The 19,449-nt window shown below is 35.0% G+C and overlaps 1 protein-coding gene across 1 annotated transcript in view; it reads left to right on the top strand.

The window, feature by feature from the left end:
- The window catches only part of SCLT1 (sodium channel and clathrin linker 1), a 555,483-nt gene that overhangs the window by 57,799 nt on the left and 478,235 nt on the right, over positions 1-19,449 (top strand). Inside the window, 4 exon segments of the mRNA XM_053703662.1 lie at positions 902-969; positions 6,389-6,444; positions 15,339-15,405; positions 16,683-16,738. Coding sequence (XP_053559637.1) covers positions 902-969; positions 6,389-6,444; positions 15,339-15,405; positions 16,683-16,738 — 247 coding nt within the window.

The following is a 19,449-nucleotide window of genomic DNA, read 5'->3' as shown; positions in this document are numbered from 1 at the left end:
AGGTTTAGGGATTACTAGTTTAAATTAGTTTATTGCGATATGGGGTCTTTCGGTTTAAGGCTTAATAACTTTAGTATAGTGGGGGCGATGTGGGCGGACGGCAGATTATGGGTTAATAATATTTAAATAGTGTTTGTGATGCAGGAAGGCGGTGGTTTTGGGGTTAATAACTTTTTTTATAGTGGTGACGATGTCGGGGAGCGGCGGAATAGGGGTTAATACATTTTATTAGTGGCGGCGATATTGGGAGCGGCAGATTAGGGGTTAATAAATTTAATATAGTGTTTGTGATCCGGGTGGGCCTCGGTTTAGGGGTTAATAGGTAGTTTATGGGTGTTTAGTGTACAGTGTAGCAGTTTAGTTATGAGTTTTATGTAGCAGATTTGTAGCGTAAAACTCATAACTACTGCTTTTAGATGGCGGTACGGATCGTGCCGGTATAGGCTGGAATGCAAGCTATTTAGCCTCACCGCAAAACTCGTAATTGCAGCGCTATGGAAGTCCCATGAAGAAACTTAATTTTTATGTGTGCGGGACTGACGTTGCATTACAGGCTAAAAGGCTTGCGGTGCAGCTATACCGACAAGACTTGTAATGGCTGCGGTACTGTTTTAACGCTGAAATTGCCATTTTTTAGCGTTAAAACACAAACGCAAAACTTGTAATCTAGGTGTAAGTTTGCTATTAATATGTGATTACATTTCTATTGCATTATACCTGTATTATCCTTCTCGTATAGGGTAAAAAAAGGTGGGGCTATATAAATGTCTGTGTGCATGGAAACCTGTGTGTGGGTATATGCTGTAGTTGTAGATGTTCACTCATAATAATTTGTATTGCTGATTGCTCATATTAGTCATTAATTTATTAAGCTCTGATGCACACTTTTTTATTGTTTCAGTTCAAAGATTAAGAGCTGCTCTCAGGCAATATGAAGACCAAAATCAGTCTGGTTTCCCCTTTTCACAGGTATTTTGACATTTAATTTTTTATGCGTACAAGTCTAGACGATCTAGTTTATTGCAATTTAGATATTCATGTTGCTGTTGTTAGGTAACACTTACTGTTTGTTTAAAGCTTTGAAATATCATAACCCCCTCCCCCCCCCCCCCTGTTTTTTGTAAAACACATCCATAAGAAATCAGTCTATTACACTCTTTAAATTTAAAGTTGCTTCTTTTCAGGGATTAGAAACACTTCAAACTATTTTGGGTCATAACATCATTTGCTGCATTACTGCTGTTTTAAAAATACTTGCACATTTACATTTTTCCCTGGGTAGTCTATATTTGGATAATGTCTGCCCTTTCTTACTAAAGAAGAACCAACATTGTACAGTAAACAAAAACAGAAAATCTAGGAACGCCATCCCTTGAGATGCTTATATATATCTTGGCTAATGTCTCTGCGTTTTGACACTTAAAAAAAATAAAAAAATGGGTCACTTACTTATTTAAAAACTGACATTAAAGAGACAAAAGCACATCTCAAGTTTTGCACTGACTTCCAAAACTGGTGCACCTTCCTCTATATAGGAGAAATGTGCAATGTCTGCTTTAAGAGAACAGTGGAAATTGCACTATAGCAGTGATTTGCAACCTTTTTGTTGCTGTGGCAGACTTTTTTACATTAAAAAATCCTGTGGCACACCACCATCCCCAAAATTTTACAAAATCACACATTGTAGCCTAATACAGGATATATATATATATATATATATATATATATATATACACACTGTACTGTGCTGTCATGCCATGCCTCCTACAAACTATACGTGACATATTGACATTCATTCACAAACAATCATAATGATTGTCTGTGAATGAATGTCAATGTCATGGTTGTAAATGATGCCTGATGAGCCTGTCACATACCTCTCAATATTTCAAAATTTGAAAGAGGGACACCCCCGCACTGTTGTCAGTCTGCCGCGGCACACCTGAGGATCTATCACGGCACACTAGTGTGCCACGGCACACTGGTTGAAAAACACTGCACTATAGTATTAATAACATTCTAAAGGAAAAAAAAAAAAAACTTTCAAATACTCAACTTAAGCAGAAAAAAAACCCAGAACGTAAACCCTTTATACAGGGAGCTTATACAAAATGCATACCTGAGAATATGTCTTAATGGGCTCCTTTTATCAAGCTGTAGCTTTGGAGGTCTTATGAGTAAGTATGGATCGTAATAATGATGCTTCCAATCCTAACCTGTCTTTGATTCGTCCAGGATGATTGAAAAACCTGTGGTGAGAGCAAATTATGAGCAGCCCAGAATGCTGTTGGACAGATTCCCTGGCTGAGAACATTGTCACAGTTTGATAAATAGCGCCCAATGTTTTTTATAAGGAGACGAAAAGATCATTTTTATTGTGTTGCAACAAATACGTTTTACAATGTATTGTATAGAATATTTGAAAATGTATTTTCCTGAATATAAGTTTGTTTTTTTTGTTTAAAGTGTCACTGTCCAGTTGTGAGATTTGTTTTTATCAGCCAATGTGCAACCTATTCCAAATATTAGTTGTGCGCAGACATGCACATTCTGATAGTTTCTATATTAAAATACACAATTTTTAATGTAAATGTTTTTTCATGCAAAAATATATTGAGCTTATTTAAATAGTATACTCTATTGCATAATATACATTCTATCTATATATTATTTTTTTTTATCTTTAACGTTTAGTAGACTAGTACTTTTGTTTGTTATTTTCCTCTGGACTAGTATTTTTTCCTCTGCTGACTAGTAAACTATAATATTTTCCAATCCCTGCCTATGATCATCAATAAGTGGTCATGGTTACCATTTCTTCATCCATGGAGTTTAGGCATGTCAAGTGGGAAAACGCTATTACTTTATCTCTTTTTTTTTTTAACAAGGGCCTTGAGCTGTTATGAGATTTTAAGAAGGGGTGATAGACAATGCTCATTGTAATAAAGCATATAGGCACAAGTGATCCTTGTTCTATAAAGTACCACTACTTTTGCATTTTTAATGAGTACATATGCTTTGCTATTAAATGGACAGTCTACACCTTAGTCATTTTAAAGGGATATTCCAGCCAAAATTGGAAACATAGAAACATAGAAACATAGATATTGACGGCAGATAAGAGCCATAGGCCCAGCAAGTCTGCCCGACCTTACCTAACAGTATAAACTTATCTAGTTCGTAGGATAGCCCTATGCTTGTCCCATGCATTTTTAAAGTCCCCCACAGTGTTTGTTGCTACTACCTCTTGAGGAAGTTTATTCCATAAATCAATCACTCTTTCTGTAAAGAAGTGCTTCCTCAAATTACTTCTGAATCTACTACCCTTTAGCTTGAGCTCATGACCCCTTGTTCTTGAATTTTCCATTTTATGTAAAATACCCACAGCCTCAGTTTTACTAAACCCTTTAATGTACTTGAAAGTTGCTATCATATCACCTCTTTCCCTTCTTTCCTCTAAGCTATACATATTTAGGTCATTGAGCCTATCCTGGTAAGTTTTATTTTTTAGACCATGTACCATTTTGGTAGCCCTCCTTTGCACAGATTCAAGTTTGTTAATATCCTTCTGAAGATATGGTCTCCAGAACTGCACACAATACTCAAGATGAGGCCTAACTAATGATCTATAAAGTGGCATAAGAACCTTACTATTTCTGCTGCAAATACCTCTACCAATACATCCAAGCATTCTGCTAGCCTTACTCGCTGCATTACTACATTGTTTACTAAGTTTTAAATCATCTGAAATAATAATTCCCAAGTCCTGTTCCTCGTCTGTAACAGTCAGTAAAGTGTCATTGAGTCTGTAATTAACATTTGGATTTTTCTTCCCTAAATGCATTATTTTACACTTTGCTGTGTTAAACTTTAGACCCCAGTCATGTGTGTATTTCGGTATTGAACAGAAGCAATTTTGTAATATACATGCATTAGCAGAAATGCTTCTAATAAAAGCTATAGCTGTTTCAAAAGTGTATTTAAGTGTTCACCGTGCACCAGCATTTTAAACAGAGCACTTGCTGAGAGAGCCTAAGGTGCTTGTACCATCTGGTAATGACTCAATTTGCTCATTGCTGACATGATACAAGCCCCACTGATTATCAGAGCAGCTGCATTATTTAAAATTCTTCACATGCATGTGCAGAGAAAAATGTTAACACTAAAACCATAATAGCTTTTACTAGAAACATTTTTGCCAATACATGTGTATTGCAAATATGTTTCTTTTTAAAGATGTAATAAATCTATGTGCATTTAAATTTTGACTGGAATGTCCCTTCAAAGTCTTACCTTAGATTAAGCTGCAAATAGGCTCCTGCACCTTTTCTATATCGTGCCGCAGGGATGGAAATACAGTTATTTTAAAATAAATATTGTTTCTGGACAGTTTGAAATGTCTGCTAAGCTCCAGCGATGACATCATGATCTGGGCTGCATCTAAGCTGAATAGCATTGGAAGTCTGTTGAATCCAACTAGTGATTCTTTTCTGATTGGAAACAATATGGAGCCCAGATCATGATGTCATCAGCGGGTGGAGCTTGGCAGCCATTTTAAACTGGCTAGAAACAATATTCATTTCAAAATAACGGTTTTACCTTTCCTACTGCACAATATAGTAAAGGTGCAGGAGACTTCTGCAGCTTAATCTAAGGTAAGACTTTAAGATGACTAAGGTGTAGACTGTTCCTTTAAACATCCACGTAGTTGCTAATTTTTCATCAAGGATATAACTGTTGTTTGATTATGAAATGTAATCTGTTTTTCAGAATATGCAATTTGAGCTAGTTCTTAAATGGATTGAAACATTTTGGGATTCTGTTATAAAGTATTTCACTATGCCCAGTTAAAAAAAAACTTTGCACTATACTTTCATTATATAATTTGTGTCCTCCTTTGTTCTTTAACTTAATTAAAATTGTGTTTTTTCATAAATCTATAAAGAGCATATTCCAGATTTCAGAAGATTAATCCTGGCTGATGTGTTATTTGTAGTAACTGTCTATGCTTGTCTTATGTGGGCTTCCTTACCTCTGGGGAACTGTTATAAGTTAAAGAGTGAGAGACAGTTGACGGTTGCCCAAGCCATAGGAATGAAAGAACATCACAGGCTCCTCATGACTTTTGTAAATGGGAACAGAATTACAAAGTAATTACAAAGAGCAATTATAGTAGAAAAATGACACTCTTTAACTCATTAGAGCATGTAATTTTAACATTAGCGACCCCGCAATGCTATGTTTTTAACCCCTGTAAATGGTTGATTGTTGTGGTGGTAAACTTTAGCTAATCAAAAGCCATATATGTAATCTTGGCCAATAAACAAGTATTTGTGCACCTTCTTTTTTCTTATCTATCAGTGAAAAGGGGTTAAATCCCTACCTTTAGTAATGCTTCTATTACAAAGATATGCGGCCCACTAGGATAAATTTTTTTTTTTTTTTTTTTTTTTTTTTTTTTTTTAAAATGACAATTCCAATGAAGATCCAATCAGTGTGTGTGTCATACGACAATTTTAAAGTCCCTCCCTTTGAAAGCCCTTAGGAAGTTTATGTAGAGATTGGGTTGTGATTGCTCTCTATGTCACAGCCCAGTTAAAAAAGGAAATGAAGGGTGTTGGGGGGGCAGAGGAGTAGAAGATACCATGGAGTATTATAAACTTTTTATTATAATATATATAAATATATATATATATATATATATATATATATATATATATATATATATATATATATATATATATATATATATATATATATATATATATATATATATATATATATATATATATATAGAGAGAGAGATACTTTTTTTTTTTTTTTTACAAAATAATTATGCAGTTTTGCTTGTACACTTATATATTTTTCATTTTACTAGTCGTGGCCTTGATAGGGAACACTCAAAGTTAAGAGAGTACATTATTTAAAGCCTCTGTGTTATCATGTCTTGAGTAAACAGATGTAGTTCCATCATGCAGCAGTTCTCCTGTCCTTTTTCTAGTTTGTTATGCAAACTATGTTAAGCAGAATTGGATGATGCTTTCTTTTGAGAATATGTGTGCTATTTTGAAGATCTGGCCAAAACATAGGTGGTAAGATGCTATGTACTCTCCCTGAAATTGCACGTTGAATATGTATATATACACATACCTATAGCTAGTTAAGCTAAGGAAGATTTAATTTGATGTTCTGATATATAATAACATTTAAAGCATTCCGCTGCATATTTCCTTTGTATTTTATTAAATATTGGGCCCTCATTTAAGTTTCACAGAATGCAATAATTTCAATTATATATGCTTATTCATGCCAATCGTTTATATAGCTCTGCAGAATATAAATTACACTGTCAGTCACAATAATAGTAAGTAATATTTTTATTTCCTAGGGTGACAGTGTCCTAATCAATGACCAATTGGCAACATCCCAGATCACAGAGAAGAGGTAATTATGAAAATTAAAATAATACATTTTTAAAAAAAATAAAATAAACTTTTACAACTAAGTTTGTGAATTAATTTTTCAGCCTAAACATTGTTACACCCAGATATGTGTATAATGTGTTTGTTACACCCAAATATATTTATTAATAGGTTTGTACATCAGTGGGAACGTATGAAGTTAGTGATTCTTTCAAAGCTTTCACACCAAAATTCTTGACATATTTTGCATTATGTACTATGTTGCTATTGATTTAATAAGCTATATATCTTGGCCAATATTAACCAAATAAGAGTCCTTCTCAAATTGAAGTTAGACATAACTTACCACTCCCCATGATTATCAGTATATAAGTGACAATGTTACCCAAGACCCTCCCATTGTTCTGTCCAGACACTTGGATAGGAATAAGTCTCTCCTCCAGCATTACCTCTGTGTGATGTTGATGAGGCTCACTGGGTTTCTGAGGCTTCAGACTGCCTTCCAGGTGTGTATGCCCTCAGCCCAGCTGTCTACACTATATCCTATAAGGTATGTCTCTGTTACATGTGTATGTATATGTGTGTGTGTATGTGTGTGTGTGTGTGTATATATATATATATACATACATAAAATAACATAGACTGGGCATCCCTAGTCTGATTAAAATATATGGACGTCAGACTAAATACTGAGAGAAAATATGCAATTCAATCAAATGTATATGAAGCATAGAGTATAAAGTGACTCATGTGCTCATATTTCCCACAGTAATTCCAATCAGTGATAGATGTCGTGATGCAACTGACAGTCTTATTATGTATATAGCCATTTTTCATGCATAAAAGCTCTGTTAGCAGTTCCTGATAGCACAAAAGCAAGCACATTCAGTGTATGCATACAGTGCCTTGATATCCCAGCTTGTCAAGCAACATCCAGCCCGGGTTAGTATGCAGAAAGGAAATAGCCAAAGCAGATAGATGTTTTTCTTTAGTAGTATATACATGCGGGTGAACCTATTGAAGTCCAGCACTCAAGGACATATGTCTGCTGGGTAAAGCATTATAATACAGTACCCGTGGGGCATAAATAAGCATCTCCGAGTTGGCAATCCTCTGGGTGTAGATACATGTAAAGCACTCTGGCACTTAAGGACAGGACCCATCAGAAATACAAGTGCTCCCACTCACGAACACTGTCCTAGAGATCTCATATACCCCACATTCAAGCTGTAATAAAGAACGGTCTTACCCATAGCCGTATCACCTGCTCACAGATAGATCCAGGGCTTCGATCAAGATTAAAGGACTCTTAGTCAGGAATATCACATCTGCATCAAACAGTCACACGGACCGCACATAGAGTTCCGCTACTCGAGTCTCACACAGCGTCTGACGTCAAACTCAGGTGATGCGCCTTTTGGGCTGTCATCCGCCCTTCCACTTGGCCTGTTTGACATGAATTGCCGTTCTCCTATTTACATCAGTCCAAGATGCCTCTCTAGCACCATCAGGTGTTCATTATGTGGCTTAATTTGTATAAACAGAAAAAAAGCTTTAATTTCATAAGCATCACATTCAAATATATCTATATTCACATTCTATCCAAAAGACGGAGTACATCAAGTAATGATATTAACAACCTACTACATTTTAGGATACTGGTTCAACAAATTTAAAGAGTGAAATAGAAATTATTATTATAAATCATGGTAGAAAAATTGTTCTAGTTCAAAAGGGCCCTTACTAAAACCATTCTCAGAAGGGAAACTTTTTATACACATCTTTTCTTAGACATACTTTATAGACACCCTATAAAAAAGTGTCCAGTTTTTTATCCACTCTGCTTTCTTTTTCAAAAAGGATTTTTTTTGTCTGTTTCCCTCTTCTTAGTGTAGCTACACTATCTACAACTTGGAATTTAAGCTGACTTTTATTATGTCCCATCACTGTGAAGTGATGGTCTACTTGTGCTTGTGGATCTAATTCACCTATAGCTGCTTTATGTTGTTTAATCCTTTCTCTAACACATTTGGTGGTTTGACCTACATAAGCTAGAGCACAGAGACACTTAATGACGTATACTACATACTGAGAATTGCATGTAAAGTGACCTCTTATGGGTAGCCGTTTTCCTGATCTAGGATGGATCACAGTGCTTCCATGTTGGATTGAGTGGCACTGAGCACAATTGTTACATTGAAACCTTCCACTGGGAACTTCTTCCTGACTTTGTTCCACATTGAAATGGGTCCCTATATCTGCTCTCACTGTTATTCCTTAATTTTGGGTTTTCCTTGAATGAGAATAACGGAAGATCCTTGAAAGTGTCTGATAAAGACCTATTCTCTGATAGTATAGGCCAGTATTTCTTTATAATTCTTTTTAAGGGGTTCACATGATAGCCATATTGTACCACTAAGGGGATTTAGTCTGTTATTTTATAGATGTTCATCTTTTTGTATATTTTTATAATAAAATTGTTTAATTTGTTTCTTAAATAGTAGAATCTATTTTCCAAGATATTCTCTTTGAAACATTTACTTCTTTTGAAGTGTGGGGATTCTAATAAGTATATGTATTGATTATTTGTCCCTTACACTGGAGGGGACATGTTTCTATCCTGTGCACTCTATGCATAATTGTTTGACACTTTGATTACAATTGGGTGCTGTCCTTTAACCCTTTAAGGACACAGCTTTCAGTTTGCTCAATTGTTTTATGACGGAAAAATTCCGTCATATGTCCTTAAGAGGTTAATAATGAGAGAGAGAAAGAGAAAGAGAGAGAGAAAAAGAGAGAGAGAGAGAAAACATTAAAAAATATAACTCATTGTGTAGTTCATTAACAAATCTAGACAGGCCAGAAGGCTTGTTTTTCCCCACAGAAAACCTCTGGAATACATTGTTTCCAATGCAGCCAAGGATTCTGGGTAAGATATGCAAATTAGGCTCACAATGACACACCTTTTTACTTCAAGTCTGCTTTTCAGCAGACTCCCTTAACGCCATGTATACACGTTTGCTAATTAGCACTTGCAGATACTTCAGAGCTCTGTACTCTCACTTGACCAGTCTTTTCTTAGCTTTATGTTTTGTCTTTTGTTTTTATCTATGTAGCATTGATGCTTTTAAAAACATTATTTGATTTGACGATGCATACTAGACTGCCATATATTTGTCTCTAACGCTGTGGCTCTCTGGTTTTTTACATTTTTCTATTTTGTCTTTTATGTGATCTACTGGAGCTGTTTGATTAAAAAAAAGAGTGCTGAATTCCTATTTTATAAGTTTGACTGTGTCATGAGTCATTCTATCTTTAATTGTATATCTTCTTGATACAAACATTGTTTATGGGTCTGCACCATTAACCTCATCCAATATATAGCACTTTTCTTCCCACTGTACAACCCCCTGTTTTTTATATATATATATATATATATATATATATATATATATATATATATATATATATATATATATATATATATATATATATATATATATATATATATATATATTTATTTATATTTATATATATATATATATATATATATATATATATATATATATATATATATATATATATATATATATATATATATATATATATTTATTAGTATTGGTAACCTTGCACTTTTTTAGTAAAACACACAATTTTCTCTGAACTAAGTAAAAATTGACAAAAGTATTTGGTATCCACCATTCTTTATTTCAAATTAGTAGAACAGAAACTTCGCTTTTGATTTACGACTTCACATATTACTTTAAACAGTAAGCCAAATGAGAAAAATATTGATAAGAAACCTTATATTTTGTAGCACAACCTTTGGAGACAATAGCTGCAATCAAGTGCTTTGTGTAACGCTGAATACAATTTCTACTCTTTTTGACTGTAATTTTGGCTCACTTATCATGAGCAGACTGCTCCAGTTTTCTCAGGTTTGATGGGTGACTTTTCCCGACAGCTCTTTCTACAGATGTTTAATGACCAATTCGGAAAGGTCCAATGATTTTTCTTCTCATCCATTCTTGGTGCTTTTTAAAGGTATGTTTTAGGTCATTATCCTTCTGGGTAATATGTTTTGCTCCAGAATGCCATGGTTGTCTTCTGAATTCATTGTGCCCTGCACAGATTCTAAGCATTCAGTGCCAGAGGCAGCCAGAAAACCCCACAACATCACTGAGCTTTCTCCGTGTTTCACAGTAGGAATGAATTTTTTATTTTTTTTTCCTTCTGTAAAAGTGGAGTAGTTGCGATTTGCCATAAAACTCTGCTTTTGTTTAGTCTGTCCAAAGTACATTCTCCCAGAAGGTCTGTGGCTTGTCAACATGCATTTTGGCAAACTTCATTCTGGCTTCAGAGTACCAGTACTTTAAAATGCAAGGATACCAATATTTTGGTCACATATTGTGTGTATTGTAATTGTTTCGGCCTTCTGTGGGCCTCATAAGTGAGGGGCAGCCATATTTCTGTAAGCACATCTGGCAGGGAGTCCACGTTGGGTTTCCCCATCACCCTTAGGGAGACATATTACAAATGCATACAGAAAGAGAAGCACTCAACCAGGAACAAAGAGTTTCCACCTGGCAGCAGCCTCTTTTAGCCCAATTGTGCTTTTCACAGAGGAGAACTTTCCTGAAGTATATCAGTCTGATCCTGCCTAACAAGGTCACTCCAGCACTGAAATAGAAGACATTCCTCCTCCTGAACGAAGAACATGGCAACCTCAGATGATCATTTCAGCCTTCTTTGTGCATCGTCATTTGGGTGCAGACATGTCCCTCTAAGCACATTGAGCAGGGAGTCCACATCTGGTGCCCCCATCACCCTTAGGGGAGACTTTCCTACGGTCATTATTCAAAAACATACAGAATGAAAAGAGCTCAACTAGGAACGAACAACCGTTCAGTAGCTTTATTCCTTTTTTTCCAGGCTGCTTTTTTAATTGCGTGTACAGTACTATTTTACCTGAATATGAGCTATGTAATTGTGTGGCTTCACCTACATTATCCGTTTGCTGCCATGAACTCAAACTTAACACATAGCCCTCTTGTGTCCTGGGTAACAACGAAGGGTGTCTTTTTATATGTATAAGCCAAACCTATGGTGGCAGCTTTGCTCTCCTTTCTAAGTTTTTGGTTTTGGATGCTTCACTTAAACCTTCTGGCTCTGCACACTTGTTTGATACAGACACACACAGACAGAGGTATTTTGTGATAGGACTGTTTTCCCAACCCTGCTGCAATAGAATCTCATTTTTCCCTGATTTCATAAAGTCTTTTTAAAGATACACTTGGCTTTGTAGTTGATGTGCTCTCTACTAATTGTTTGAAGCCCAGCTCTGATTTTCAATCACTTTTTCTGTATCTGATGCCCATAAGCAGGTATTTTTGGAGGAATTCTCTAAAATGATAAACAGTAATTTTTATTATTTCAGCCTTGTTTTCCTCTACACCTAAAGTTAATGATGCTATAACCTAATTTCCCAATAAAATGATACTCCTTATAGATGATATAGAGAAAATAATAAAATCTTATATCATGCATATTTGCAGCAGGGGGTAATGCTCCTTCCTGTATTGGCTTTATTCTCTAATTAAACCCACATATTTAAATCTTACTGCTTAATCTAAGTCTCCCTGTTCAACTCCTTTTTTTACTTTTTCTAAATTGCTCAAGCTCAATGCTAAATCTATGGTTACCGCACATCTGGAAAGGAGAGCCTTGTGGCTCAGACATTTGAAAGCTTACTCTGCATCTCAAGTAATAATTCCATGTTATTCTGTAAAGAACATGTATTCTTATCCTGCTGATAGAAGTATTATCTAGGCTTCCACATCCCAGTCTGATGGTTGAAGTGTGCCTCAGGCTTCCATATCCCATAGATCTGCTTCTTTTCCTCACAAGCAAAAGTTTCAGGGGTCCTTTTGTTTCCATATTTGGAATACCCAATAGCAGTCTAAGGTGAGAAGACATGAGTCCCTCTAAGTTTTTAAACTAAGTCCCAATGATGGTGTTGGGGTACAGGCATTTCCAGTTGAAGGTCAGCTTACCCACTTTGGTCAAAGTCCATTTCAGACAAGTGTACATTGCAGATAGTAACAAAGAGTTATTGTTTAGACTTTTCTATGACTCCATCAATTCTTAATTATGTGGCCACTTCTTTTCCTGCAGATCCTTAAAAGAGAATGGCAATTCTACAATTATTGTAGAAACTGCTTTGAGACAAAGTGGTTCAAGAATTATTGCCAGCTGAGCACTGTCAAGAGTTATATTCTTGCCTCCTTCTGGTACAAATGGACTGTTCCTGGAGACCAGTCCTAGATTTGTGACAACTTAACAGTTAACTGAAGGTTTGCAGATTCAAGAGTTGTCATTGATTATAATCAATCTAGTTCTGAAGGACTCCTTGGAATTTTTCTCAAGTCTTAGATGTATGCTGGATCCACCATTAGAATGGTTGGAGGCTATATTTTCTGGTTCTTTACTTTTGAAAACTGCTTTTCTCGTTGCAATTACCTTTGCTCAAAGAGTAACATGGCTTCAAGCTTTGTCTTCAAATCCATCCATATGTCTCTTTTCATTAAGGTCTTTCTGTGAAGAGTGCTTGATTTTCTTCAAAAGATGATTTCTTGATTTTATGCCTTGCTAAATATTATTCTACCATCCTTTTTATACAAGCAATCACATACAAGCAAACAATTAGTGCAAAAGAGGCCTCTTTATAGACCGGATGTTGTACATCTTCATTCTTCATTACTACATTAAGGTGACCAAGAGTATTAGGAAAATAATGAAATGGTTTGTTTCACAAGATCCCCACCAAGATTTGGCATCTGTTAAATCTACCATTTCTAACTGGATAATTCAGGCTATTTCTTGGGCTTACATGCATAAGGCTGTTCTTGTCCCAGACAGGCCCAGGGCATATTCAACAAAGGCTGTTTCAATTTCATGGTCATTTCAGGAGTAAGGTGCATTGTCAAAGCTATGTCATGTTGCAGTTTAGAAATCTCTACATGCTTTCATTACCCATTATAAGTTGGATGTGAGGCATTCTGCTTTGTCAAAATTTGGAAGGAAAGTGTTGTTCTTAGTTGTTTAATGATAACATTTCTTATTAAAGGGATACTGAACCCAATTTTTTTCTTTCATGATTCAGAGTATGAAATTTTAATCAACTTTCTAATTTACTCCTATCAATTTTTCTTCGTTCTCTTGCTATCTTTATTTTAAAAAGCAGGAATGTAAATCTTAGCAGCCAGCTCATTTTAGGTTCAGCACCATGAATAGCGCTTGCTTATTGGAGGCTTACATTTACCCACCAATAAGCAAGCATAACCCAGGTTCTCAACCAAAAATGGGCCGGCTCCTATGCATTACATTCCTGCTTTTCAAATAAAGATAGCAAGAGAAAAAAGAAAAATTGTTAATAGGAGTAAATTAGAAAGTTGCTTAAAATTGTATGCTCTATCTTAGTCATGAAAGAAAAAAAAATTGTGTTTAGTGTCCCTTTAAGTAATTTTCTTGGTGTTTATTGGCCTTTTCTGTTTCCCACCATTGGAAACTTATTTTGGCCATGTATTGTATTTACCAAAAAAGGAGAAAAAAAGCCAGATACCTTTTAATAGAATTTAACATTTATTGCAACATTATATGTTAAAAACAGAGAGTGGGATAAACCCCTTAACAATCTTACTAACGCATTTTAACTGCAAAAACCATAGTCATAGTCCTTAAAAAATGTTCATTCCAGACAACCTTAAACCTTATGCTTCGTTCCGGTTGGTGGATACATTAATTAAAATTTAAAGGCACAGGGGTGAAATTGATTACCAAATAGTAGTGATATAACAATAATGAAATATACCTTATAGCCTTATATTAGTATGTATATTAACCAAAAGTACTTACATTACTATGATGATATTGAATTAATCTACCTAAGCCTTTTCAAAATTAGATACATTCATTGTATTTGTCTGATTGGTTAATATTCGCCAGGGTGAGCCAAGACAACTAGAAAGTAAAAGCAACATTGCAGCAATCTTTGCTTATATCCCTGGACAATATTCACCAGGCTTCTATCCCTTGCTGTTTTCTGTCCATATACTTCTAGACACACCTAAGAGTAGGAGAGGTAACACTTTTATATAGTCATAAGCATGAGGAGTGGTTAGTTCTGTCCACCCTCCATGGGAGGATGGTTCTCATTGGTGACTATTGGCAGGGATATGAGCCAAGATATTGAAATTGCTGTAATTTTTTGAGTTGCTTTATATATTTTTTTCCATATATTGTTTTAATATAACACAAACAAATAAATATAAATGACTATTTTTTTAAAGTAAGCTAAAATTGTAACTATACTTTAGTATGCAACCGATTTTGTTACATTTTATCTATATATCATCATATGACTCCAGTTGAAGTACTTTAACAAGGTGTGTTGTTTGCAACAATGGCATCTTCTTATTCATTACTAACTATGGTCTGTAATGGAAAGGGCCCACTCTGAAGCTGTAACCATTGCAGCTTCCAAACACTGTTAGTTTCCTGCTTGTAGGATGCAATTCTTAAGGCCCTTGAATGGGTCTCTACCTATGTGTGCATCCCCTATGTTGGAGGGTTAAACAAATAGTTAACAAGTGTCAGTATCTTAAAAAAAAAAAAAGGCAATCTCAAATGTTAGAATGAAACATTTATGGTCAGTGCCACATATATATGAATGTAAAGTTTGAGTTTGATAGCATGTTTATTTTTATTGTAGTTTTTTTTAATGTATGTGTATACACAATTTTATATATACAGTACTGAGTTTGTAGCTATGTGTGTGTGTATGTATATGTCTATTTTATATTATTATTATTATTACATTTTTTAATGTTTTATGTTTTTTTTATTATTTCATAATAGCAACATGTTAATTGGAGAATTTGATAAACACACTGAAGAGATGAGTGAACAACTTAATATTTATCAGGTATTATTTTCTGTCTACAATTTATAAATTGCATTTTTCAATCTTTTTATGCCATGGCATAGCGTGGTCCTGGTGCAAGAATACTTTAGCGATTATTACAAATCTCTGCTGTCAGCACTTCTCGGGGAAAGGTTATAAAGCCATGAGCAGTATATTTTTATCAGTAATCTCTAACAGTATGATAGGAAAAAACAAGTAATTGAAGTGTCACATAAAACTGTCATTAGATTTGTATAATGCAATACGAGGGGGTGATATTGTCACATTAATATAACTATGTTCATCTGAAATGTAATTACCAGTTGTTGAAATGTCTTATATTGAAACAAGCATGAATGCTAAAGTATCATTATATAGAGATAGTACTGGGTCAAATACCAAGTTTTGTACTGAAACACCCATACACAATAAATACATTTAGAAAACCCTTTAGCCAAACTTCTTGGTACCAGAAAAGGTTTGGATTTTGGAATAGTTTGGCTTATGGAATATTTGCATCTGTAAATGGGACAGTTTAGAGAGGGGATGGAAGTGTAAACAACAATATATATAGTACCCTCAGAAATATAGTACAGTACTAAAATCAGAAAGGTAATATTTGTTGTTTTAAATAAATAATGACTATTATTTGCATTTTAGAACACAAAAACAAACCAAAGGCACAGACAGAGAAGATTGCCACTTAATGGAAAAATTGTTTAATTTTTTTCATATGATTTTTAAAAAATATTAATTAAAAAGTTTGGATTTCAGAATAAGATTTTGGGATACCAGATTTGGGGATTTATACCTATTTAGAGGGCATTTGCACAAAACTACTCTTATCTTTATAAATAATGTAACATGGGTGGGCTGGCTAGAATATTTCTGCTATATTTGGTTTAAATCAAATTGTGCATTTTGCTGATTGTAACTTTATAAATCAAGAAGTGAGTGCAGACACTGCTATATTTCTCAGTCATTGGTTGTAATTCTCTAATGACCCATTTATAACTGCCCCTAATTATCACCTATTCTTTTATAGGGCACTAAAACTGTACTTTTTTTTCTCAAGATTTAACTAATACAATTAAAATACACCTGCATAATATTCTCAGGTGAATATTTGCTTTGAATACATTATTCTATCTAGCATTTATTTAATGTTTTTTATGTCCCTTTAAATGTTTTTTTTTTTCCCTTGGAAATTTTATTTTATTTATTTTGTGACATTTGTACATTTTCTCCAAATCGGTTTGATTTATAATCCTTTTTTTTTTTTCTTCTTTACTACTTAGGCAGAAATAGGGGAGATGAGGCTAAAGCTTGAAAATATTATCAGGGAAAATGAAAGGTAAGTCCAGTACTAGCCTTCTGCTTTTATTCTTCAGTGTCATAACATACATAACTAATTTAATAGCAATCATTTATGAAAATTCTCATTATTTTCTGATGTCAGTTCAAATTGTGATTTTTTATTTTTAATCTTGTTATTAAACTTGGAAATCATGTGTATTATTGCATAAATTAAGCATGTGTATAAACTTTAAAGTTGAAGAATAGCTATGCAAACAGTGAAGATATGCTATTGGAAACAGGTTATCTTGGCCCCTTAATTGTATCCTCATTGCCTTGAAGAACCCCCTTCTCTGGGGTTGGGACAGAAACAGGCCCATTCAGATATACCCAAATATAAGTGAACCCCCAACAAACTTCCCCTATTACTCATTTCTGTCCAGGTATGGACAGGAAGCTGGATCCTTCCCTTAACGGTTACTTTGGGCTGTACATGTGAAGTTCCTTTGCAGTGAGTGCTGTTCCTCTTTAGGACCGCAAGATTCTGCATTTTCCATGGCCTTCGGAATTTGAAGATATGCCTATTGTTTGGAATGCCTTTATTTCTTGGTTCCAGTTTGTATTTTTTGTATTTAGCAACTTCAATCACACAGGAGTGCTATTGGTTGTGTGACTCAGTGAGGTGTCACACTTTGATGAAGTCATGGCCATTTCTCTCTGGGTGCCACCATCTTGGCTAAGGCCTTCTTTAATACAGCAGGGTCTGTATAACGCACTTCTCTTCATTCCGATTTTGGGATTTGTGAGCTCAGCGGTTTTATAGAGTGTTCCTCTTGAAAAGTAGAAAGTAAGAGAAAAGGACAAGGCAACATGTTTTGCCTGCATCTGCCTTTGTTCCAAAAAAAACTTGGTAAGTACTTGTTAAGGGGCTTTCTTTTGCTTTTTATTAATCTTATTTATTTATTTGGCTCTTGTACTTTTTAGCATTGAGCCTGCCTCTACTGCTCTTATGGGGGATAATGCAGTGTGTGCGTTTGGAAGATGAACTTTATATGGAGGAGTCCAGGATCCCTCTACTTCTGCTATAAAACTCCTAGAAAGGCTTTTTCAGTTGATTTCCCCCTTGTCTGCTGTAACTGACCAAAAGTGTGCTAAGCCTTGAACACCTGTTAACAGTGCCTGATAATATAACTAAGCTTGTCCATTACCTGATGATGTTTATTATAAGGTTGATGCGGCTTTAACTAAATTAATTAAGAATACTATTATACCCAGTTTTGTGATTCTATGGAAAAAAAGATGGACTTAAATCTGAATAAGATTCCATGCCCCCAACCCCCAGGCAATATGCTATTTTACAGATATCATTATCTTTTATTTTCTGCAACTAAAGTTATTGAAAATGAATGCCAGATCCTTAGCTACGTCTAACCTGATAAAGAGAACTTCATGACTGAAGCTCTGGGAGGTAGATGCAGTTTCAAAGGTAAACCGGTTTAAAACCTCTGTGGAACATGGTGTACACCCTATTAGCCAGATTAAGTATTCATGTCCTGAAGTCCCCAGAAACAGCCCTATTACATGTAGGTTTGCATTCCTTCCCCAAGTACCAGAGCTATATTTGTGTATACCTCTTCTCAGCCACCAGACTTGCGATCACTAGAGCCTGGAAACAGCAGAGTCCCCCGTCCTGGGTTTCTGTCCTAGATATCATGGCTTATATCAGTTCCACGGAAAGAAACGTGTTCTTTATCCTAGATAAGCCTTTCTTTCTTTCTTTCTTTCTTTCTTTCTTTCTTTCTTTCTTTCTTTCTTTCTTTCTTTCTTTCTTTCTTTCTTTCTTTCTTTCTTTCTTTCTTTCTTTCTTTCTTTCTTTCTTTCTTTCTTTCTTTCTTTCTTTCTTTCTTTCTTTTCTTTCTTTCTTTCTTTCTTTCTTTCTTTCTTTCTTTCTTTCTTTCTTTCTTTCTTTCTTTCTTTCTTTCTTTCTTTCTTTCTTTCTTTCTTTCTTTCTTTCTTTCTTTCTTTCTTTCTTTCTTTCTTTCTTTCTTTCTTTCTTTCTTTCCCTCCCTTCTTACCCCCCTCTTTTTCTCCTCTCTCCTTCCATCTCCTTTTGCATTCTCTGACAATATGTTTAACATTCACCTTATTTTCAGTTCACTTGCGATCCTCACTTTATCAACCTGTATATAGAGAATGCTATCAGAGATGATTTCTTCTATAAGATACGACAAGTCCACGGATTCATCCTTTACTTGTGGGATATCATCCTCCTGCTAACAGGAAGTGGCAAAGAGAACCACTGCAGAGCTGTCTATATAGCTCCTCCCTTGACTCCACCCCCCAGTCATTCTTTTTGCCTACTCTAAGTAATAGGAAGGGTAAAGTGAAAGAGGTGATAAAATGTTTGTTAGTTTTTATTTTCTTCAAGCAAGACTTTTTTATTTTAAATGGTACCGGTGAGTGCTATTTTTTTCCAGGCAGCAGATGGATGAAGACTTCTGCCTGGAGACTGATGATCTTAGCAGTTGTTACTAAGATCCAGAGTAGTTCCCACAGAATGGCTGAGGAGTACTTAAGAAACTTCAATGTGAGGAACGATTTTCATGCTACAAGCATTGAGGTATGTTCAGTCATTTTTTTCTGGAGAGACTGTGTTATTTCAGAATTGGCTGACAGTATCCCCATGAGGGAAAGGGAAAGCAGTAATCCTAATACATAGTGAGGGGTATTACTGGACCTGTATATTGGGCTATAAAAAAATGATTGACA

The sequence above is a fragment of the Bombina bombina genome, chromosome 2 (assembly GCF_027579735.1).
Source record: "Bombina bombina isolate aBomBom1 chromosome 2, aBomBom1.pri, whole genome shotgun sequence".
Taxonomy (NCBI): Eukaryota; Metazoa; Chordata; class Amphibia; order Anura; family Bombinatoridae; genus Bombina; species Bombina bombina.
Note: the sequence above shows the minus strand (reverse complement) of the source record. Positions and strands in the feature narration are given on the sequence as shown.